The 25,329-nt window shown below is 35.1% G+C and overlaps 1 protein-coding gene across 1 annotated transcript in view; it reads right to left on the bottom strand.

Annotated features, from left to right (window-relative positions):
* Positions 1–25,329, bottom strand: part of LOC150098172 (elongation factor-like GTPase 1) — a 451,514-nt gene that overhangs the window by 166,063 nt on the left and 260,122 nt on the right. The window contains exons 19-20 of the mRNA XM_090406579.1: positions 9,989–10,136; positions 4,641–4,770 (exon numbers count right to left, since the gene is read on the bottom strand). Of these exons, the coding sequence (XP_090262705.1) occupies positions 4,641–4,770; positions 9,989–10,136 (278 nt within the window). The remainder of the gene's footprint in view (positions 1–4,640; positions 4,771–9,988; positions 10,137–25,329) is intronic.

Here is a 25,329-nt window from a genome sequence, read left to right as displayed (position 1 = left end):
ATGTACCATTACCCATAGATGATGTAAGTCTTATGATGCACAAAACTTGTTGGGTTTTTTAATTGTTTATTTTTAATAAACTCTTTATATTAATATGTGGTCTCAATACCGAAAACTACTTACAGAACTGCTTAATCACAGAAACCCATGTCTACATTAATGGAATTCTCTTCAGATTAGTCCTCAATTCATATTGTTAAAAGACATTACACATTAGAGTTTCTGTGTCTAGTAGTTATTTTGATCCTCCATGTTGATCCCCCTTCTTAACAATAGTTCGTACTGATGATTCATTCATTCCTTTGTCACATGCCATTTTAACAAATGATGCATCATTTTCATGACACTTTCTAAGTTTATTAACATTATTAACATCTAATCTACATGGAGTCAAAGGACTCATCTTACTGTGATGAGCCCTTTGTAGGCCCCATCATGGTTGTATGTGGAGGATGAGTCAAAGGACTTGTTCTCCATATACAACCTGCTGATACATGTCCAACAGCCAATCAAGTATCCAACTTGCTAGTCTGTTATCTAATCCCATCTGTTTCAGTTTAGCTACTAGCACGTAGTGTGGCCTTTGAAAAATCCAAGTACACCACTGTATATGCATCTCCTTTACTTACATACTTATCCTCCTCGTGCTTCATGGCACATAAGGCTGAGATCCATTTCTTGCAGATACCTCTATCTTGAGCAACCAGTTCAGCTTCTCTCCAACCAGCAGTCTTTTTCTGTCATTCTCTGCCAAGGCCATCCCCTTTTCTGTTACCCTTCTGGGATTCATGTTAAAGCCACTTTAGGAATCTTTCTGCAGTCCATTTTCAGTATGTGTCCAATCCATTTTCATGTCAGTTTTTTTTTTTGTTTCATTGATGACGCTTTTTTGCCAAATCAGCTTATATATGTCATCATTTGTTATATGTAGGGCCAAAATATTTTAATCTTTTACACAGACATTTGGTTCGAAAATTATTTAATTCAGTTTCCTGTTTTACGGTCAGCTTCCATGTCCTGATATCCATATAATAATAATATGGTCATAACGGTGTTATTGAAGATCTTTATTTTGGTTTTGTTATGGTATTTTGAAGTTTTCCATATATTATTTACTTTTCTGAAAGGAGTATTAGCTTTTGCCAGTCTTTGCATCAGTTCCACCTTTAGTATCTATATTTGCTTGCAAGCATGTAAAATTCTGAACTTCTTCTATAGCATGCTCATGCTGATTGATTTTAATCTCTTTGTGGCATTTGCTGTTCAGTTTAAGCACTTTTGTTTTAGTCATATTTATTTTGAGACCAACCATTTCAGCTGTTTTATACAAGTCTTCTGATTCTGTTTGTATATCACTGTATTTTGATGGTATCAAAACTATGTCATTGGCATAATCTAGATCTTCTAACTGTGACACAGGATTCCATTTAATTCCTCTTCTTGCATCTAACTTTTCTCATAATCTAATCTATGACTATATTAAACAATAACCTACAAGTTATACAACCCCGCCTTCTACCAGATCTTATTTCAAACCATTCTATGTTGTTTGCTATACAATACCACAACTTTTACTTCTCTTATACGTTTTTGATTATTCTCATATTTGTTGGAAATTTCATACTTTTAATAATTAACCATAACGTTTCTCTGTCAATAATGTCAAATGTTTTAACAAAAGCATATAAAATTTAGGTAGTATAATGGGCTTCTAAATACTATGCTTTGTTCATATTCATCTATTTCCTTAAAGTAAAAATGTGATGCACAGTACTCCTTATCTATAAATGAAATAACGAATGTCATAGAAAAAAAAATGAAAAATCCCACTATTCTAAAACCAGCTTATTCATGCCTTAATATCTTCTCTACTTCATTATTAATCCTATTTATCAATATTCTACAGAAAACGTTTGTAGGTAGTGTCAGAGTAAGCTAATTAGCCTCCAATTCTCACATCTAGTGAGATCACCTTTCTTAGGGATTATAATTATCATTGCTTCTTTCCACTGTTAAGGTATTTTTTCAGTCTCTAGCACACTGTTAAAGAACCCTTGCAGTTTATCAGCAGTAGTTTCTTTATCTTAAGCATTTCTATTGCTATATTATTATTGCATGAAGCCTTTCCACTTTTCATTTTTTCTATTACATTCATTATTTCATTTTTAGATATAGGTTCTGATGTTATATTTAAATTTATGCTTACAGGAGGTTTTTGCGTTATTGAACTTCTAATCATGTCAGTTATGTTGTTGCTATTTATATTTAGAATTTTTTTCTTTTAAGTTTACACGGTGATCCGAATACATTTTTGAAAATTATGGAGAATAATACCGTGTGAATAAAAACCTTAGTTTAATGTAACTAAAATCTACATTCGACATTTCGACCTTTATGTCAAAGTCATCTTCTGGAGCATACAACTATACACAGAAAACAAGCTACATTACAATTAAACTGGTTTGTTAAAGTTACTGACCAACCGCTACAACAATTGTTGGCCTGACCTCTAGTGGTAAAAAAAAAAAATTATACATCAACGCTAGAGTCCTATTATTAGTGTTACCTGTTGGTTGTAGAAATACATTGGGTGTGCAACAACAAGTCTATGCACATCTATCTATATACATATATTAACATCATGATTATAAATGTACATTCCAGCCAGTTGGTATGGAATATAATCCTATAAAACATCTTTGGAAACTCTTGATGTAACCATTTCTCTTATCTAACTCAACTGTTAATTACTTATAGGAAGTCAGTAAATCAGTAAGATTATCTCCTCATAAGCTGTACTGTTTGTTATAGAGCATCATATTCCAATTTACTCATTTCTAAATTAGTCTGAGCCAACTTCTCCAATACCTATAACACTGCCACTACAGGGATGCTGACTAATCTGTAATTTGCCACCTCTGTCATGGATTCTTCTTTATGCAATAGAACCATTTCATCCTATTTACACACTCTTGGGACTCTGCCCGTGCTATGACTTAAATAACCTGATCATAAGCATTCCCAATTTTTCTCACACATTTTCTTAAAAGTAAGCTTTTTTAAACTTTCATATGCAAGTGGATGGAAATGATAATAACAAAGCAGTGCCACATGTATGGAGAGGAACAGAAATTCCATCTAATCCCATTTAAAGATTTTGTAATACCCAAGCACTGTCCAATTCATCCCTTTGCTCTCAACAGCTACTCTCACTGCATTATCTCCACCTGAATGATATACTGAGTCAAAATGATCATTCAGTAATCCCATTATTTTTTCTTTCCTGCTAGTTTTTACACAATCATTTTCCCATTTCTTGTACTGATTACAGTTATCCTTTTATAATTATTCTTCCATCGAGCAGGTTAGCTAATTTCCTTTCATAATCTTATTTTGCCTTCCTTACTATGACTACTCTTGTAGTCTGTGCTTTGTTTTTAAGTGACTCCCACACATGAGGGTGTACCTACAATACATAGGTATGTGGGAGGACTAATTGTTTTTTTATTATTTTTAATTTAATTAATTTTCACAAAATTTGGTAACCCTGCTCTAGAGACCAAACACGGGACCTTTCTATCCACTTCAGGCACTCCAATAAGCAGAGTGGTGGTGTCTTAATCTAAAGGCAATCCCCAAAATCCCATCCATGCCCACAATGAGATTCAAACCACTAGCCAGCTGGCTGTTGGAGAGCAGGTATGCTAACCACTTGGCCAACCGGACTGGAATTAATGATGTTATTCATCAATTTACATCTCATCTGATTTATCCTCCTAACACCAAAAAGCAGTCCTATATCTACAGTAGTTTTCTCAAACATCACTTGCCCATTTCTCTGTACACTAACTAAAAGATTTACCCTTACTGATTCCAAAGCCAAGACACCTACCTCCAAGCCATTTTTCCAAGTTTGTTATAATTACCTGCTCTGCAGTTTCATATTAATAGCCCTTCTGAACAAAAACTCAACATGGTTAGATACCATTCTAGATTAGGACAGCGTGATCACTCTTTAGAGTCAGGAGCAAAGTGACCATGTTTGTAAGACCAAGTCCAATGATAGTATCACCAGAACCAAAGCTCTGAAGACTTCGGCTCCTCTTCATCACATGCTATTTTAAGTGATCAGTGAACAGGAGTTCTATAAATTCAATTTCTTTCCTTCTATATATATATCCTAACAATCATTTTATTCATAAAAAAAAAAAAAAAAAAAAAAAAAAGCACATGAAAATTTTCAAAGCTGGAAGGGAGGAGGGGTTTACTGATATATTTATTTTTTATAAGCCTATATATTCCCCACTGCTGGATAAAAAGGCCTCTCCCATTACAGGAGATTTTTGTATCTACATCTCCCATGGTGACCCATTCCATCTTGGGAGAGTATTTATATACTTGCATGAATGAGTGTATGCAGGTGAAAGACAATCACAAACATCCATGCCACTGCAGGATTTGAACTTGCAGCCTTTTGGCTGGAGAGCGGACACGCTAACCTCTCGACCAATCAGGCCAGCAATATATAAAATATAGAAACCATTCTAATACAAGAAATACCTCTTTTTTTTTACAAAATGTACAAATGTACCTGAAACTATTATTAGACAAATTATACAAGTATGTAACAGAAATTTTACCTTTGTTGCTTTTTTAATTAAACTCCTTTCTTCAATAGCTTCATTTACCATATCGACTTTGGGAGGAGGCACAACTGTTTCACGAAAAGGCACAATTGGAGGGGATACATTGATTTCTATTTTTGCAAACCTAATTTAAAAAACAAACAAACAAAGAATCTGTTATTATACAAAACAATATATATATATATATATATATATATATTTTTATTTTTCTTCTTCGCCTGGAATTCATTCAGGGAGTTCAATTTTACTTTTTTTTTATTATGAGTTATTACATGTTCAAATTTAGTAATAATTATGTTTTTGCTCCCTCCTAGCTTTGATTTTACCATTCTACTGGCTATTTAAGTACTTGGTTGTACTTAAATAACATTTGCATGGCAAAGTTGATGAGCCTTATGGCTGAGTAGTTTGCAAAGGTGACCAATTCTTAGATCATACCAAAACATGGTTTGGTATGATCATTCATGATCATACCAATTCTGTCATGCAAGGCTTAAAATCAACCAACTAAATCTTAACAAAAATTTCCAGAATGTGGATGGCTCACATACAACTCTTACAAATCCCAAACATCATAATAATGTGTCATCTCCATTCAGGAGGTTGACTACCATGATGTCACTCATGGTTGACTATGGGTGTAAGGATAATGTGGTGAGGACCCTATCTCTTCCACATTGTTGTAAGTATTCGTGGCTGTAAATCATGTGTTCATGAGGCCAGTTTGCCTGTTGTGAGGGATGAAAAATCTGAGTTTTCAGGTGAAAAACCCTCTACCAATGTATGAGACTGGATAACTCATCTTTAGTTGAAAGAGACCAGATAAACGTTCCTTGCTTCATGGATGGGAATCGAACCCAGGTCTTACTGACCAAAGGTGCTCGTCTATCCGACTGAGCTACGGAGGCTCGCTTTTCCTAATACTGCAGCATAATATAAAGAAATCTGGGATCGATGCATTCCAATAGGACTTTAGGCCATGAGTATTTTTGTTCATGTAGAGCCATAAATCCAGGGACTCATTACTAAAAGGATCTCACAATCAATGTCACTCCAAACCTTCTTCATGTTTAGCAAAAGTAAAAGTGGGATCCTATGCAACCCCAAGTTTACTATGACTACATTCATAAATGTTCTGCAGCTACTGAAAGAGAATATTACCATTCAGTTCTCGTTTAATTAAAAATAACTAAGGTTATTTTAATTCAAAATATTACTTAATGCAGAAGTTACCAGAACTTATTTCAGAATGAATGCTGCTCACTATTTAAATATACCCTGCAGCTGTTTAATTCCAAAACTTTTTCATTCTTTTCAGCATTACACATATTCAGGATCATCATTAGAATACATGCCACCCATAGGCAAGTACTATTTTGGAGTCCCTAAATTCAAGGAAATATGTAAAAAAAGTTTTCTCATTCTTATATCTTATGCATGTTTTGTCACATGCTGTCTTGAATTATACTGAAATTGAATTATGTAAAAGAACTTTTTTAATTAATAGGATCGGTAATGTATCATATTCTAAACTGTATCTGAAAATTTACAAATTAAGATAAAAAATTATTTATCAATAACATTCTCTTATAACCTACTGTGAAAACCAAGTGGTCCTTTATCGAACTGCAGACAATGATTTGAGAAGGGCTGCTCTAAAGGAAAAATTCTAGAATGCTATTGTTTGAATTATTGTGCATAAAAGAATAAGAAGAGCTTTTCAGTGTTTACTCTCTTCATCAATTAAATGTTGCTATTTGAAATCTATAGTTCTGTATAAGTTTAAACAAGTTTTTATTTCTTGCCACATTGAAAACTTAGATAAATGTGACTGAGATTTTTCATGGTATTGCAATGTATTAGCAACCATTTCAATTTTCTGTAACCATTTTTAAAGAGAATTCCAAAAGTACTAATTGTCAGCAAAATATGTTATCTATAATTATCTAGAAATATTGATTTGAAACATTTTCATTTTCTAGAAGTTGAAAATGTTCTCCATGTCGAGCAATGTTCCAACTTTCTTCACCATAACCTCTTCTGTATCAAAAGATTTCTCTTCATGCCTGTTTTCTATAGGTGTAGTAGATATAGATGTAGATACTTCTTCTTCATGCTGAATAGGAGTTTCCACTACTTCTGCACCAGGTTTTTTTGTATCCATTTTCTGCAGGTGCAGTCACATGGATGTGGATACTGCTGATTTACTTTGTTTCTCTTGGCATCTGTTTTCTGGGGGTGTAATCGATTTTGTAAATTCCACCAAAAATGGAAAATGACTACCAACTTGACGGGATAATTACTATTTTTTAGTTACACATATTTTTATATGCTACACCAGATAGCTGTTTAAATTCATTAGGAATTTAAAGTGTTAGTGTAACTTAAAAAAGTTAATAATAATAATAAAAAAAATTTCATTTTTATTTAATTACCAAATTTGAAATAATCTTTAAACTTCTATTGTAAGTGATGTACAGGGTGTTTCAAAAAGAATGTCCTGATTTGAAAATTGTATATCTCTGATATACAATTTTCAAACAGGGACATATCATAGGCTGTGCTATAATATCATCTTTATTTTTAACAAATAATGAAACTTAATAATGAAAACAGAGATATACAATTTTCAAATCGAGACATTCTTTTTGAAACACCCTGTATTACTAAAAAGCACCTAAACACCACTTTCATAAGATGCACAGAAACACACACGTGAACCTCAATGAACTTACTATACACATAAATAAGCAAAATGAAAATTAAAAATTTTAATGTAAAATATATTTCATGGGATCACATCACATCGGAGTGATGTGATGCAAAATGAACAGACAATTATACAAAGAAAAATGACATTGCAATGGACATTATGAAGTGTTTCATTGTACCAATTTCTGGTCTGTCAACATTATTTCATTGGAACCCATGGGGACACTGTAAATATAGTTTACACTTTTTATGGTTTTTAATAAAAAATTTCCCCATAGAGCATGTAGCTCATCAGGATGCAAAGTAAATTAATAGTTTAAAAACAAAAATAGAATTTAGTAAATTAGAACTAAAAATAAATTAAATCACACCATTTCTATGAAACTTGCATATTAGAGTACATATATAATTAATACATTATTCACATAAAGTGAATATGAGAAATGTATGTAAAAAATCAAGCTATTTTGGTTGTTTGATAATTAAACATATAGACTATTGTTTAAATACTGACCATTTACAAACATCTTACATTATAGCCTACCAATTTCGCTAGCAAACTGTCTAGCTTTTTCAAGGCATTTATGGAAAAACATAAAAACTAGTAAATGCAAATTGAAAGGAACATAAAAACGTTGTAAACAAACTAGTAGCTAAGGTTACACATTCGTGTGACAGAGACTGAAAGGACTTATTGTTCTTATTCATTATCACGCATGCGTGTTTGTTGTAAACGTGTGATGTGATTACTGGCTAGCTGTAGTTCAGATGGATTTAGAGAGAGGATTAGGTTTTTCCACCAACTGTTTAGAATGGTACCCTGATTTCTGTTGAGATTTCCACCGGTTATTAACACTATTGTGGCTTCCTTGAATAAACGATGTCTGTAGTCGCCATCCAGATATGGCATGGAGCTGTTTTGCCACTCTATCGTGTGGTTAGATGCACAGAAATGATGTGCTAAGCCGGAAGAGATACTTCTGTTGTGGTTTACATCACCAACATGTTCTTTTTGTCTGATTTCTAAACTCCGTGAAGTTTGTCCAATGTAGGCAAGACCACAGGAGCAAGGAATGTAATATACTCCTGGATATTTGTAGAATGGCACCTTATCTTTTGGGGATCCTAAAACCTGTCTGATGCTGGTGGTTGGTTTGAAGACCACTCTGATGTTGTAGGCTCTTAGTATTCTCGCTATTTGATAAAAAATTGACCTGATGAAAGGGATCACTACAGTAGAAATTTACAACAAACATGCATGCGTGATAATGAATAAGAACAATAAGTCCTTTCAGTCTCTGTCACGCAAACGTGTAATCTTAGCTACTAGTTTGTTTACAACGTTTTTATGTTCCTTTCAATTTGCATTTACTAGTTTTTATGTTTTTCCGTAAACGCCTTGAAAAAGCTAGAGTTTGCTACCGAAACTGGTTGTAAATGGTCGGTATTAAAACGATTCAGTTATTCTTTTTTTTACATAAACTTTTCATTTTGACTATGCGAAGGCTATGTTAACTCTAACTAAATCTTATGCAAACTATAATTAAATTTTTAATTTATTAAAATGTCACTTTACTTTAGCATCCTAGTGACCAGTGCCTTGCTTTACCAATTGTCTAAGCTTGTTTATTGCTGTGTTGATGACTATGTTTATAATTTTCTATGCCATTGTGAAGGAAACTATGTTAAAGTACTGGGCTGTTAAATGGAAGCCGGTGACAGGATAATTTTATGTTATCGAAATTATTACACTAAATAAAATGACATGGTGTTTGGTGGAATTTACAAAATCGATAGAGAGAGATCTAAAAATATAATACTGTTATCATTATATCTCGATTCATGTAATTGTCTGTTCTTTTCTGTATCTTCACTCTGATGATGTGATGAGATACTCATCACAAAATAAAACTGTTCAATATTAAATGTTTTATTTTTCTTTATGTAATTTACATGCAAATTAATTTCATTATGTCTAATTAAGTTATTAATAATGAAATTCACATGCAAACCTCATAAAAGCTGTTTCCTAAATGAATATCTTGATACAAACTATTCATATGCAATGCTGATTTTACTAAATTTATTATTCTTTTGTTATGGATACTTTTAGTTGCAATGAACTAGAGAAGATATCATCATAGATAAATAACTATATTACTCACTGAATATAAACACAATCAATGGTTAGCAACCACTTGCAACAGCTCAGTGAATATATTGTCATAAGTACCTGCAGACAAAAAAAAATGTCTACGAGTGCATATATCAATAACGATCGCTTTAATTAATCTGAATGTTTAAAATAGGAAAATATATCCATTTATTAATTTTTAATAGTTTCAATTTTTGCCACTCCTAGGCATTGCCTTAGTTGCTTAGTGGGTTATGATAGTGTTGCATCTATCAAATTTATCATATGCTAAAAGATATTTGCAAAGCAGACATGGCTAAAATGTCAATATAATGTTTCTATAAAGATTACTCAGCTGAAACAAATATAAAATTTTTTATTCAATATGAATAGTTGTCACTGAAATCTCTATAAAAAGCTAATCATTCACAACTGAAAACAAACAAGCAAAGAAAACAGGTGATCACTGGTTATGATAAAAATCAAGAAGAGATACCTTTCTTTTAAGTCATCCAAACAACGCTGAAGATGAACTTCTCCAGCTGTTACTAATACATGTTCGCCAGATTCCTGAATGAGAACTTGAACACATGGATCAGCTTGATTCAGTAATCTCATCCCATGAACTAATGCTGGCATATCATCTAGAAAAATAAAATTAAAAAAAAAAAAAAAAGAACAGCATTATAACATGTGCACACGCAATTGTATGTATATATATGGGGGGGGGGGGTCCTAGAAAGTTCTGATAACACCTAGAACAAAATGATATTAAAGTAACCGATATAACCACAAGAAACAACACACTAGTAGCAGAATTATGAAGGTAACTCATGTTCTTATATCCTCGTATATTTTTTCTTAGTTATATTAGTTGCTTGAATATCATTTTTGTTCTAGGTGTTTATCAGAACTTTCTAGATCCCCCCCATATGTGCATGTTATAATGCATATATATGTATTCATACACAAAATTGAGAGCATGGGAAGGAACGTCTTGTGACACCTATATAGAATGTATACCAAAGCATGCGAGATATCACACTTTCCACATGATCTTGTCATGTAATGTGCTTTGTGTTCAATATGTGATCTACACTATCTGATCTAAAATATTCATTACCACACTTTTGTGGTAATGGATATGGCTACATACATCACAACCATAGCTTACATAGGTATAAAAGGACACTGCAGTCTTGCAATCTTCATAGACAAACATTAACAGTAAAATGGATCATACCGAAGAGCTCAGAGACTCAATGTAGAACTATAATAGAATGCCAGATTTGCAATAACTCAGCAAAATATTTCTGTGTTGATGCAAAGAAAAGTTTCTGGGATTTAGCAGTTCTGTGGGAAGTTTTTGGTACTGAGACCATATTATTATTATTATTAAGAAAGACCTCCAGGAAGTCAGGGAGACTCGGTGAGACAGGCCACATACCACACGTGCCAGCTATCATACTTATTCTTGAATTTTCACACTGTTTGCAACTCACAACATCCAACTGAAAAATTCCATCAAGTGAGGTCTTATCAAGGCTTTGTAAAGAGGCAAAGTGACATCCATACTTTATATGTGAATGCTCGTTTCAACATTGCAATTATCATTTGAGTTGTCTTTACAATCTTTGCTACATGGTCCCTGAACTTCAACTTCCTGTCTACTAACACTCCAAGATCCCTAGCCTCATCAGTTTCTTTTAGCATAATCCCATCAATATAATATGACATTGGATATCTAATTACAGTGAAATGAATGACTCGACATTGAACTGACATCCATTTTCCCATGCCCACAATTACAGCCTATTCAAATCATTCTGCAAATACTGTATATCAGAAGCATTCCCAATTACCCTACCTATCTTTCCATCATCAGCAAATAGCTGTATGTTGCTTGTCAAATCCTTCCCAATATCATTAATGTACAGACTGAATAACAGCAGACCAAGCACTGATCCTTGTGGTACACCACTAGTTACCTTACATCTTGCAGACTCACATCCCCATATACCACTTTTTGATATCTGTCAGTCAGCCATCCTCTTATCCAGGCTAATCTTCTATAACCCAAACCTGTATTCTCCAATTTATGCAACAGTCCACCATGCTGTATTCTGTTAAAAGCCTTAGCAAAATCCCAAAGTATCAAGATGTATCCATTCCCCTCATCTAGTTCAATGGTAACATTGTTATAGAATGTGAGTAAGTCGCTAAAAGATGACCGTAACTTAGTAAACCCATGTTGCTCGTTGCAAAGTAGAGATTCACTGTTATCCCATTTCTGAATGCAAGCCCTAACCAATTTTTCCAAAATTTTCACCACCACTCCTGAGATATTAATTGGTCGATAGTTGGATACATCAGTTTTTGCATACATTCTTTCCATTCCTGCAGAATCTTTCCTGTTCTGAGACTCATATTAAACAGCTTGGTCAAAGGAATAGCCAGTTCAGCTGAACACTCTTTTAGCACACATGCTGATATCCCATCAGTCCCTATTACTGAATTTTTATTCAGTTTGTGCAACAGCTCTAATACCTCATCCTCATATACCTGAGTTTCTTCATCAAGTGAAGTGGTAGCAGTGAGCTCAATGTCGTGTACACCAGGTTGATAGGGTTTAACAAAATTGGCACTCATTAACTGAACAACCTCTTCTGCATCTGTAACCCTCACACTATCTGCATTCAGAAGAGTTATTCTGCATGTTCATTATTTCTTTTACTTGCAGGATATCGATAGAATTCTTGTGGGTTGTCTTTAGCACAGAGCCAGTTTTTTTTTTCCGTACTCAGACCTTGCTTTATGTACAACAGTTGTCACTATTGTAGCCTGCTGCTTATAACTTTCATAATGGACATCATCCTTATGCACACAGTATTCCTTCCACATCATCCTTTTCTTACGAATCTCTTGCTTTATACGATTGCACATCCATTTGACTCCCACTATTTATTCTTCGAACTCTTGGGACACATTCTGATATCGCATCATCTAAGTATTGTTTAAATGCTTCCGATGCACTATCAATATTCTTCCCATTCAGCAACCAATTCCATTCCACTGAACTCAGTATACTCCTCAGTTGGTCATAATTTCCTGCTTATACCATATAACCTTTTCTGAATGAAACATTCATAAACTTAGTCACTTCCCAAGTGATTACAGCATGATCACTGTCACCAACCAGAGGCAGAATAGTTAGGTCTTTAAATGAAACACCCTCTGACACTATAATCAAATCCAACACCCTTCGACCTCGAGTTTTTTCTGTCACATGTTTCTTGAGGAAGTTGTCCTGCAACAGCTCAATAAATGCATTTTCATTCTCCTCATGAGATTCTACTGCTATCCAATCAATATTTGGATAATTAAAGTCTCCCATGATGATTACTCTTTTCACTCACATCTTTTCTATTAGGTGATGCATTTTTTCATTACTAGCAACCAATCCACCAGGTCTGTAACAACACTCCCGCTATGCAATTGATCTTGTTAGATTCCACCTCACACCAGATGGCTTCAAACTACCTGCCACATGAAATATGGTTAGTAGTAGTACTACAATTATAGGTCTCAACTCTAACAGGATTCAAGTCATCCGATATCATTAGCAGCACAGCCCCCTCCATCCTTCCTAAAAAATACTGTACTCTTTAAACTCGATACCAGTTAGTATGTGTGATCCTGATAGTCAGGTCTCCCTAATGCCTACAATTTGAGGTCCCAACATATTGATTAAGGCAACAAACTATCCCTTTGTTTCTGATACTCCTAGCATTTGTTTATAGACATAATCTGTTTATTCTTTTGTATTGCCTTGTCTGCAGTCTGACTGACACAGTTGGACAACTTACAGATCTCTATTCTTCTCTAGTGCCTTATACATGTAGACATCTTTGCACACGTTTGATGGGTCCGAAACAGATAAACACAAAGTCAAAATTGTTCTCTCCTTGTCAACATTTCCATGACAAAGCCAATTCCCATCATTAACACAGTTACATAACATTGTTGCTCTTACACTCACATTCTCACCATTCCTCCCTTTATAATTTAGTTTTCCTGACTCTCTGTGTTAGGTCTCATACCAGTTATCTTTTCTAGCCTTCTGATACCAAACACATTCAGGTATAGGCCGTCCCTCTTATAAAAATCCAATCTTCCCCTCAAACTCACTCCACACATCCAAAAACTCTTATCCATTCATTCTACACAGCCTATGCCTCAAATCATTTGCCATCATAGCCCTTCTTCTTAATTCATTTTTATGATATCGAGGTAAATTACTGACCATTTTCACTTTCTCACTATTACCTCTTCCAACAACCTTTTCACGTCATATTGGAGGCTTAATGGATTTTTTACAACACTCACAAAGAATTAAAATAGAATTTAATACTCCTATATTTCGTCCTAGTCACTAGGACATCTACGGGGATTACAAAATCAATTAATGTAACATATGCACAAATAACAAACAATACTAAGCCCAACCACGTGGGTGACACTAAAGTCCTATCTAGGTAGAGCGCCCTCTAAGGGCAGTAGTAGGTGGCCTGGAATGTAAGGTGAGAACTCTGGTGATGAGTGTTTCCCAAATCTTTGGAAGCTTAATGCAACCATATTTATTGAGATTTGGTTGGTTTTTGAGAGCTGCTGCTGCTTCTAAGAAAAGTCTCTCTTTCTTGAATTTGCTGTGGTGGAGCATGGTGGTTTTCTTCCATGATACTCTGTGGGTGGTGTCCAAAGCATGGTCAGCCAAGCCTGAATTGCCATAGTTGTGTTTGAAGATGTAAGACTTGTGTTCCTCTAGACGGATGGATGCTGATCTGTCTGTCTGTCCAAAGTACGCCAGCTTACAGGAACAGGGTACTTTGTAAACTCCAGGCAGAGAGAGAGGAGGGAGCTGATCTTTCGTAGAACGGATAAGGGTAGCCAGTTTGCGGTGGGGCTTATATGCTGTGTGTAGATTGTACTGTTTTAGTATCTTGGCTATTTTTTCAGAAGTGCCACGGATGTAAGGTATGGTGATGGCATTTTTAAAATCTTGTTGACAAGAAGGAAGGGGAATGGGGGAGGAGTTGGATTATTTTTTTGATACTGTGATCACTGTAGCCATTAGAGAGGAAAGTGCTGTGCATGTGGTTAAGCTCATTAGTGAGGGCGGTTCCACTGGAACAAAGATTGTGGGCTCTCTTGGTAAGAGTTTTAATAATGCCATATTGTTGAGAGGGGTGGTGGTGGGAGAGTTTGTGAATGTATCTGCCTGTGTGTGTGGGTTTTCTGTATACGGTGAAGGTAAGTGTATCATTAGGCAGGCGTGTGACTAAGGTGTCTAGGAAGGGTAAACAATTGTTCTTTTCCTTTTCCATAGTGAACTGGATTCTTGGATGTAGACTATTGAGATGACTGAGGAAGGAGTCTAACGTGTCTGGGCCATGAGGCCAAATAGAGAACACATCATCTACATATCTTAGCCAGATAGAAGGTTTGAGTGGGGCTGAGTCTATGGCTCGTTTTTCGAAATCTTCCATATAGAAATTGGCAAGGGGGGGTGAGAGGGGGGAACCCATGGCAGTTCCCTCTATCTGCTTGTAGATTTTGTTGTTCCAAGAGAAATATCCAGAGTTAATGGCAAAGGAAAAGAGATCTAAGATGTCAGAGGGAAAAATGTTCTCTAAGAGAGATAAGGTGTCAATTAAAGGAATATTGGTAAACAAAGAGGAGATATCAAAGCTTACCAATATGTCTGTCTTCTTCAAGGTTAAATTTTCTGTGAGGGCTTTAAAGTGGGTCGAGTTTTTTATATAGGAAGGGGACCTTCCGGTGAGGGGGATCAGAGTGTTGGCCAGCTGTTTAGATAGTCTATAGCAAGGTGCATTGGTAGCATCTACTATAGGCCTGAGTGGGGAATTGGGTTTGTGGATTTTTGGTAAACCGTATATTCGGGGGGGAACAGGAGCGGAAAGGTTTAAGTTTTTTCGTGACATCAGGGGGCCAGATCAGCTCCCTCCTCTCTCTCTCTGCCTGGAGTTTACAAAGTACCCTGTTCCTGTAAGCTGGCGTACTTTGGACAGACAGGCAGATCAGCATCCATCCGTCTAGAGGAACACAAGCCTTACATCTTCAAACACAACTATGGCCATTCAGGCTTGGCTGACCATGCTTTGGACACCACCCACAGAGTATCATGGAAGAAAACCACCATGCTCCACCACAGCAAATTCAAGAAAGAGAGACTTTTCTTAGAAGCAGCAGCAGCTCTCAAAAACCAACCAAATCTCAATAAATATGGTTGCATTAAGCTTCCAAAGATTTGGGAAACACTCATCACCAGAGTTCCCACCTTACATTCCAGGCCACCTACTACTGCCCTTAGAGGGCGCTCTACCTAGATAGGACTTTAGTGTCACCCACGTGGTTGGGCTTAGTATTGTTTGTTATTTGTGCATCATCATCATATTCCTGCCATTTACCCTCAAGGGGCGTACAGGATATGACAGTACTACATGAAAAAATTACATCATTACTAACTTCCTATCTACAATTTTCCTCCATATCAGTCTGTTACTTGTCAAGACTCCAACATTATCAGATCTTATATTTCTATCGTCTAAGGCACTTTCTACCGTATCAATCCACCTATATCTTGGTCTTCCTCTGGGTCGTTTTCCTGCCAACCTGGCAGAGAACACTTGTTTTGCTAATCTTTTCTCTCCCATTCTATTTAAGTGACCATACCATCTGAGATTAGCTCTGCTAACGCATTCCTGGATGCTGACAATGTCAAGTTCTTTCCTAATATCCTCATTTTTAATATGATATTGCCATTGATGCCATCTGTTCACGCCTCTAATCTTTCTCAGGACTCTCATATCTGCGGTCTCTAGTCTTTGGTCAAGTGTTTTACTTCTGACCCAGCTCTCAGATCCATAAGTTAAAATTGGTTTGAACACAGTCTTGTATACAGCTAATTTAGTGTTCCGACTAATTTCTTTCTTATTCCATATGAATTTATTCAATTGACTTCCCACAATGCCAGCTTTGCTGATTCTGTTGTCTATTTCTATATTTAGTTTACCATCTTCAGTAAAAATTGTGCCTAAGTAGCTGAAATGTTTTACTTGTTCCACAGGTTCTCCATTCACAACACAGTTGACATTTTCAATGATTCTGCCTATTTTCATTGTCTTTGTCTTTTTATTGCTGACCTTCATACCATATCTATTACAACAGCTATTCAATTTAGTCAGAGAATCTTGCAGACTTGTAGCAGATTTATTTAGAAGTATAACATCATCCGCATAAAGCAAAGAGCTGACATTAACATCTCCAATTTTGATATCAGGTTTAATACCACATTCCTTCATAATGTGATCCATATAGATAATGAATAACAGAGGGGATAATGTACATCCTTGTCTCATACCAGATTTAACATTAAACCATCTTCCTGTACTTCCTTCAATTCTAACTGCTGACTCACAACTCAAATAAAGACTAAGTATTGCTTGATATAATGCTCCATTGACACCATATAACTGCAGCGTATTGAATAGCTTCTCTCTTGGCACCTTGTCATATGCCTTTTCCAAATCGACAAAACTTAAATACAGATCTTTGTTATATTCCCATGCTTTCTCGACTATTTGTCGTAAAGTGAAGATCTGATCCTGACAGCCTCTATTTGGTCTGAATCCAGCTTGTTCTTCACCAAGCTTTTCTTCCACAATTCTTCTCAACTGTTTCTCAAGTATACTTGCATAGATCTTGCCAGGAACACTCAGTAGGGAAATACCTCTGTAATTCTCACATTCAGTTTTATTTCCCATTTTATATATGGGTACTATGAGAGCTCTACTCCAATCATCGGGAATTCGTCCCTCTGTCCAGGCTTTCTGAACTATGCAGTGCAGCCACTGTAAGACTCTTATACCACCATACTTCAGCATTTCTGGTCGAATATCATCTACTCCTGCTGCCTTTCCACATTTCAAGCCTTTGATGGCTTTTTCTACTTCAAGTATGGATATGTATTCCTGACTGCATGCCTGGTCAGTGTTTTTTATCACTGTGCTGTCATCACTGCTTGTTTCATTTAGCAGTTTTTCAAAGTAATTACTCCATACTTCAAGGATATCTTTTTCTCCTGTTTTCATTTCACCTTTATCATCTCTAATTCCTTTTACAGCACTCTTTCCTCCATTCCTAAGCTTCTTCAACAACCTCCAGAATATTTTGCCACCTTCTTGATATTTATTTTCTATATTCTTGCCAAAGTCCTCCCATGACTTTTGTTTAGCTAGTTTTACACACTGTTTAGCTTTCTTACATTTGTCTCTGTATTCTGTAAGAGTAAAAGCTGACTTATTTGCCAGGAACTTTTGATATGCTTTCTTCTTTTCCTTCACTGCCTCTTTAACTTCCTGTGTCCACCAGGGAGTTCTGATTTTTTTATCTTTGCACACAACCTCACCACATGCCTCTCTGGCAGAATCAATCAATGTTTCCTTCAGAGTTTGCCACTGAATCTCCAAGGTTTGATTCCTGTTCTCAAACTCTTTCATTTTCTTTTCAATAATATTTCTGTATTTTAGTCTACAGTTTACATCTGAGAGCTGCTCAACTTTTATTCGTTTTAAAACTTTCTTACATGTTATTCTTTTCAATATGAAATTCAATTTTATCCTGCTCAAGACTAAATAGTGATCACTTCCAATTTCAAATCCTCTGTACACTCTGGTGTCCTGCACCATGGAGAAAACATCACTATCAACAATAACATAGTCAATGAGACTTTTCTTATTCCTAGCCTCTTCTCTCCATGTGAATTTGTGCACATTTTTATGTTGGAACATGGTGTTAGTAATAACCAGTCCATGTCCTGAGCAGAAATCCAACAGATATTTGCCATTATTATTAGCTTTGCTCTTTTCTCCAAATTTTCCCAAAATATTTTTGTATGTCTCACAATCATTTCCTACTCTACTATTTAGATCCCCAACAAGGACCAACTTTTCCTTTTTCATTGTGTCAGTTGCTTTTTCTAAAGCCTCAAAAAATTCCTCCACTTCTACCTTAGTAGAACCTTCTGTGGGACCATAGGCACAAATAAGTCTCATTGTCCAGTTCCCCATTCTCATATTTTTGTTTTTTATTTGTTATTTGTGCATATGTTACATTAATTGATTTTGTAATCCCCGTAGATGTCCTAGTGACTAGGACGAAATATAGGAGTATTAAATTCTATTTCAATTCTTTGTGAGTGTTGTAAAAAATCCATTAAGCCTCCAACATGATGTCCTCACAGCACTTAAGCCTCTACACACGTAACCTTTTCATGTCTTCTCTCATAATGACCTCATCGCTAGTTAAGTTCATTATGAGATCGTAATTGTTAGTACTTACTACAATTACGATTTCATTTACTTTTCTTTTCTGTTTTTGAATTGCTTCCTTTATATTCTTAATTTTCGCTACAGGAAAACTCAAAGTTATAACTCGCTCATCAATAGCATGTTTTATTATAGGGTCACCATACCAAATAACATCTTTCTTTTTACAAACAACATCACTTACCTGATTTCTGTTATTTCCTGACTTACCTGATTTCTGTACTCTGCTGTTTCTTATTTTGCTGCTTAATTTTCTTTTTCCTATTTTCCTTTTTCTCATTTAAATGCCTCTCAACTTTTTCTAATCTAATGCCTGTGTCATTTCCCTGATGATCTGCTTTAATTTTGCTATTTTGGATGTTAATTCATTTTCATTAACCTCCTCCACATCTCCAATAACCTCATTAGCGAGGTTAGCCTTCTTGTTCTCACCTGCAGTGCTCTTCTTAGAATTACGTTTCGTGTGTGTTTTTGGTGCCCTTTTAAACTTATACTTATTGATGAAATATCTTAATAAAAATGTTATAAAATACTAATTTTCTAAGGGAAAAAAAAATAAAACAGACAAAAAACACAATTTTACACGAACACTAAATTCACCGACCAACCACAATTTATCCTGAAACCAAATAAGGAGTTTACCAAAAATAAGCAATTAAAACTCGACAAGTTTCTCTTGCTCTTGTATTTTACCAACCATTGCTCTTGTGGCATTTGTTATATAGGCCAGTCGGGAGAGATCCGCATGTCTGAACATGTAAAAGACAATGAAATAAGAAGAGAGTATAAATCAGGCCTGGCATTCCACACAACCACTACTGGCTATCAATACTTTGGCAACAAACAAAAATGTCATATATTGATCATAAATGTTTTACAAGAAAATTTAAAAAACCTCACAAATGCTTAGGATCCCCACACAATGCAATAAAAATCAAGTATGGTCTGCTTTCATCAAAAATTTAACTGTCACTTACCTAGGATATAATACACGACGCCACAGAACATGTTAGCAACAACTAGCAACATTCCAACACTCATACAGTAACAAATTTACCATTTGTATTATTCTGGTTTATCAATTATATGTTACAGTCGTGAAGTTATCAAGAACATATAATATATATAATTAATTGTTAATAGGCTTTTGTTGTGTAAAACTTATGTACCAGTACCCTGAGGATGTAAGTCTTATGACTTATTAAACTTGATGGGTTTTAATTGCTTATTTTTATTAAATAAAATGTGAAAATAAATAAAAATATGAAATATATGAAGGAGAAAAAGACAAAATTAAAACCTTCAAAATTTTTACAGATTATAGGCCTGATAAATAGAACATTCAATCCAAATATAGTACAAAAAGAAACACGCTTGAAAATATACAATACTTTAGCAGGGCAGTGCCCACATTATTATGTGGCAATGAAATTTGGGCAATAAACAAACAAGATAACAAAGAATAAAAACAAGTGAAATGAGATTTATGAGAAGAACTGCAAAATATACATTATTAGACCAAAAAAGTAATGAAGACATTTTAAAAGAACTTAAAACAAAATCAATAGAAGAAAACTAAATAATTATAAACAAAATTGGATAGAACATGTAAACTGAATAGCCAATTACTGATATTCTAAACAAATACTAAAATATAAGCCAATTGGAAAGAGAAGGGCAGGGTAGACCTCAAAAAAGGATATGGGGCTATACCCGTAATTAGCATTATGATGATTTTTATTAAACTCTTTATTTACATAATAATGTGGTCTCAATACCCCAAACTTCTGTCCTGCTGCAACATCTCAATCAACTGTGATTTTGTTGTTATATGGAAATGCCAACGAGCCACAATAGCATAACTGAGATCTGGCAGGTCACTTACAGATTGGGCTTGCGTGTGACCATGCAAACCCAAGCCTAATATCAGCAAGTTGTAAAGGGTATCCAACTCCACACCATGGTTGGAAAACATCCCTGGTGTAGGGATGTTTTCCATGGTTCAGGCTGCGACCATTAGTTCCGGTGATGGAGAATCTTAATGTATGGCCTATAAGGATATTCGAGAAAATTTTGCGTTTCCAGCTTTTTGGCAACAGTATGGCAAAGGCCCTTTGCTGTATTGTCAACACAATTCCCCATCCACAAAGTGAGGTCTTTATTGATGGGGTGGTTTGACTGGTCTACACTGAGCCATGATCTTAATCCTATCAAACACCTGTGGGAAGTAATTGAGAGGGAAACCAATCTCTTCTGGAAGAATGGAAAGGATTTCTGCAGCAATGTACCAAAATCTAGTCAAAAGCCAGATTTCCCAGCCCAGAAGTTATAACAGCAAAGGATTGACTAACTTCATATTAATACTGAGAGTTTATTTTGCACTTGGTTAGGCTATAATAAATTTAGTTTAATCCTATATCCAAGTGTGAGCAAACAAAGTTAGCGCCTGAAAATATCTTCAGGACTGAGGAAAGGTAGTGCAACACCAGGAAACTCAGAGCAAAGGTGGACCAAGCTATCATCGCTCCTATCTCAGTATCTCCCATAATGCAAAACACATCTCCTTGCGGATATGTATAATGTTATGCATTAAGGGAAGGGCAGTGGAGATACCAAGGCAGAAGCAATGGAGAGGTCATCTTTATCTATAGGAGTTGCCAAAAGGTGTGCCATCTTATTATTAAATTACTCTGGATTTAGAGAAAGATGTTGATAGTTTATTTCGCACTTGGTTAGACTATAATAAATTTAGTTTAATCCTTTATCCAAGTGTGAGCAAACAAAGTTTGCATCTGAAAATATCTTCAGGACTGAGGAAAGGTAGTGCAACACCAGGCAACTCGAAGCAAAGGTGGACCAAGCTATCATCACTCCTATCTCAGTATCTCCCTTAATGCATAACATTATACACATCCGCAAGGAGATGTGCTGTGCATTATGGGAGATACCGAGACAGGAGTGATGAATAGCTTGGTCCACCTTTGCTCCGAGTTCGAGTTGCCTGGTGTTGCACTACCTTTCCTCAGTCCTGAAGATATCTTCAGGCACAAACTTTGTTTGCTCACACTTGGATAAAGGATTAAACTAAATTTATTATAGTCTAACCAAGTGAAAAATAAACTTTCAACATCTTTCTTTAAATCCAGAGTAATTTAATAATAAGGTGCCACACCTTTTGGCAACTCCTATATGTAGAGATGACCTCTCCATTGTTTCTGCCTTGGTATCTCCACCTCAGGGCCTGGCTCCCACTGATGAGACCTCAATAAAGGTCGAAACCAGTCTGTGGTAGTGGCCCTTCCCTTAATGCATAACATTATGCATATCCGCAAGGAGATGTGTTTTGCATTATGGGAGATAGGAGTGATGATAACTTGGTCCACCTTTGCTCCGAGTTGCCTGGTGTTGCACTACCTTTTCTCAGTCCTGAAGATATTTTCAGGCATGAACTTTCTTTGCTCACACTTGGATAAAGGATTAAACTAAATTTATTATATTCATATTAATACCTTTCATATTATAGTGAGATTTGAGATGAGTAGGCATCCAGATCTTTTTTGATCAGAGTGTATCAATTAATCATATTCAAGAGAATTACACAAGTCACTTACATGGTTCAATACTGTTTATTTGCATTTTATCAAACAAAAGCCAAATCCTTTGGTTCAATGTTACTATAATAATAGTGTCTTAGTGATTAAACTGTATAATACGAAGTAAGAAATCTAAACATTGAGTTGTAAATACACATTTTAATTTTCTCTTACTTTCTTCTCTCTCTCTCTGTTTTGTGTGTGTGTGTGTGTGTGTGTGATTCTTCTTAAGGATTATGCTATGCATTTGATTTCTCTTCAGCTTCAATGGTTATTCCGTCTTACAATTGGTCTTTCTCTCTTGGTTTTTCCTTTGCTCTATATTAATTCACTTCTTCTGGTAGTCAGTATCTTTCCACACCATATAAATGCTCTTTCCATTTCTCATTGTATTTCTTGATTTTAATTTAAACTATACATATAATTTCCTTTTGATATCTTCATTTTTTATATGATCTAATTTTGCACATCATTTACTTATTCATAAAAATATTATTTTTCTCCTCATTTTCCTCAGACCTTTCATTTTTCATATTTTTCAACTATATAACAGAGTGGGATGATTGGTACTTTATAAAACTTACATGATTGCTGATTACACTTATTTGGACATACCATTCAGCAGATTTCATGAAATTTTTTTTTTTTTTTTTCATCTATATCTTTGTCTTTTAGATATTTATTTTGCTTGTGCAATAATATATCTAAAAGGCAAATACAACACACACATAAATAACCAAATTGTTTCTTGTTCTATTACTTGAGCTATGATTTTTGATCTAACATGATCTTTGTCGTTTAATAGAATGATTTTTGTTTCTTTTTTTTTTTTTGAAATATTTGGATTGTATTGTTAATTTATTTAATTTATGAACTAATTTTTGAAGGTCATGTAATCAAATCTAATCTTATGTATTAACAACTGTTCTTGTTCCCTAGTATAATATCATCTATTCTGCATATTTGATTAATATACATACATATACTGAATAAAAACAGACTACACCCTTGATGTATATCTTGATTGTCTTATATCTTTTGTGTTCAATATTCATTTATTACCTAACTCAGGGTTGTCCAAAGCACAGCCTGTGGTGCAATTTTGTGCAGCCCACCTGTGGGTTTTGATTTTCATGAGCGAAAAAATAAAATAATTTGAATCAAATGCGTATTAGATATTTTACTTCTATCACTAATCGATAATCTCGATGTGGTAATTTTATTTGGTGTTTTTACAACACTATATACCCACGTGTTTTTCAAATATTAGATGTGTCAAAGAAGCATTCTTGGATTGTTTTATTCCAACATGCACGCTCCTAGCCCTCACAAGGAACGTGAGCAAGTGATTGGTGTTGTTCATTTGTTCAGCTATCGAGGTTGTGTCGCTGCTGCTCACTAAATTACTAGATACGCATTGTGATGCAGCCCTCAGATAAATTTTTTTTTAATGTGGCCCTCTGATTACCTAAGATTGGACAGCCATAGTCCTAACTGATAATATTGGAGTCTTGATAGATCATAGGTTAATTTGGAGGAAAACTGTCAATTGGAAGTTAGTAATGATGTAACTTTCATGTAGCACTATAATAATATCCTGTACACCACCTGACATATCAGGAATCTGATGATCAGACAAGTTAAGGTCTGGAGACCTTAGTGACCAATAATTCCTATAAAAGCAGCTGCCCATAAAGATGTGTGGAAGATATGAACAGTAGCATTCTTGTTGAAACCATATTTTGCAAAACTTGTTTTCTGACAAAGTTTCGAGAACAGTTCTGGAAGCTTTGTCAGAACTTCTTGGGACTTTAATTACTGAAGCAAGAATGTCTGCAAACCTATTTTCCCTAAGCACTTTTGATCTTCCATTTTTCATTACATCCAAAACTTATAGTTGTTGTTTTTTTTTAATTTATTGAATACATTCAAAGAACGTATTCAATATTCTTTCTTGAATATTAAAATCATTTCTGCACTTAAAGATACCTAAATCTGAAAGAACAGTGATGGATTAAAAAAAAAAAAAAAGGAAAAAAAATACAGTGATCCTCGACTTCAGTCTGTTCGAAAATACACCTGTGATCTCAAAAGGGAATAAATAACACTTTCAACTATAATTTCGAACAAGACACAAGCACGTGTAATGTAAAAAGGTTTCAATTTAGCAACAATGCATCATGTGCAGTGAGAAAAGGCATTCAGCAGCAAGTTCATCAGCAATCGGCATGTGTCTTCAACAGATCCTCTGTTAATTTTGTGTTTGAGAAATAGATTATTTGTGTTTATCGTTAAATATTTCACGATATTTTGTGCAACATTATCCCCCCCACACACACACATGCCCTATAAAAAAAACCTAGTGAAGAATCACAGAAAAAGAGGCGAGCAATTGATCTTGAAATGAAGTTTCAAGTTATAAAGCAACATGAAGCTAGTATGCCTGTCAGTGTGATTGCACATGACTTCGGAGGTCTCATTCTACAGTGACGACCATTTTGAAAAATAAGGATAAAATCATAGAGGCTGTGAAGGATCTGCTTCCATTAAATCGACAATAGTGACGAAGCAACAACAAGGTCCTATCGATGATATGGAAAAGCTACTTGCATCATGGATGGAGGACCTGAACCAAAAGCGCACACCCCTTAGCACTATGACCATAACTGCTAAAGCTAAGGCTCTTCAAGATGTTGATGAAGAAAACAGGGCCCGATTAACACAACGAATTCAATGCTTCTTCCAGTTGATTCATGAGATTCAAGCAAAGTTTTGTACTGCATAAAGTGAAAATGTGTGGTGACTCTACAAGTGCCGATGAAAAGCCTGCCAAGATG

This window comes from Typopeltis vanoorti, chromosome 16 (assembly GCF_054136105.1).
Source record: "Typopeltis vanoorti isolate ZY-2024b chromosome 16, IOZ_Tvanoo_1.0, whole genome shotgun sequence".
NCBI lineage: Eukaryota > Metazoa > Arthropoda > Arachnida > Uropygi > Thelyphonidae > Typopeltis > Typopeltis vanoorti.
Note: the sequence above shows the minus strand (reverse complement) of the source record. Positions and strands in the feature narration are given on the sequence as shown.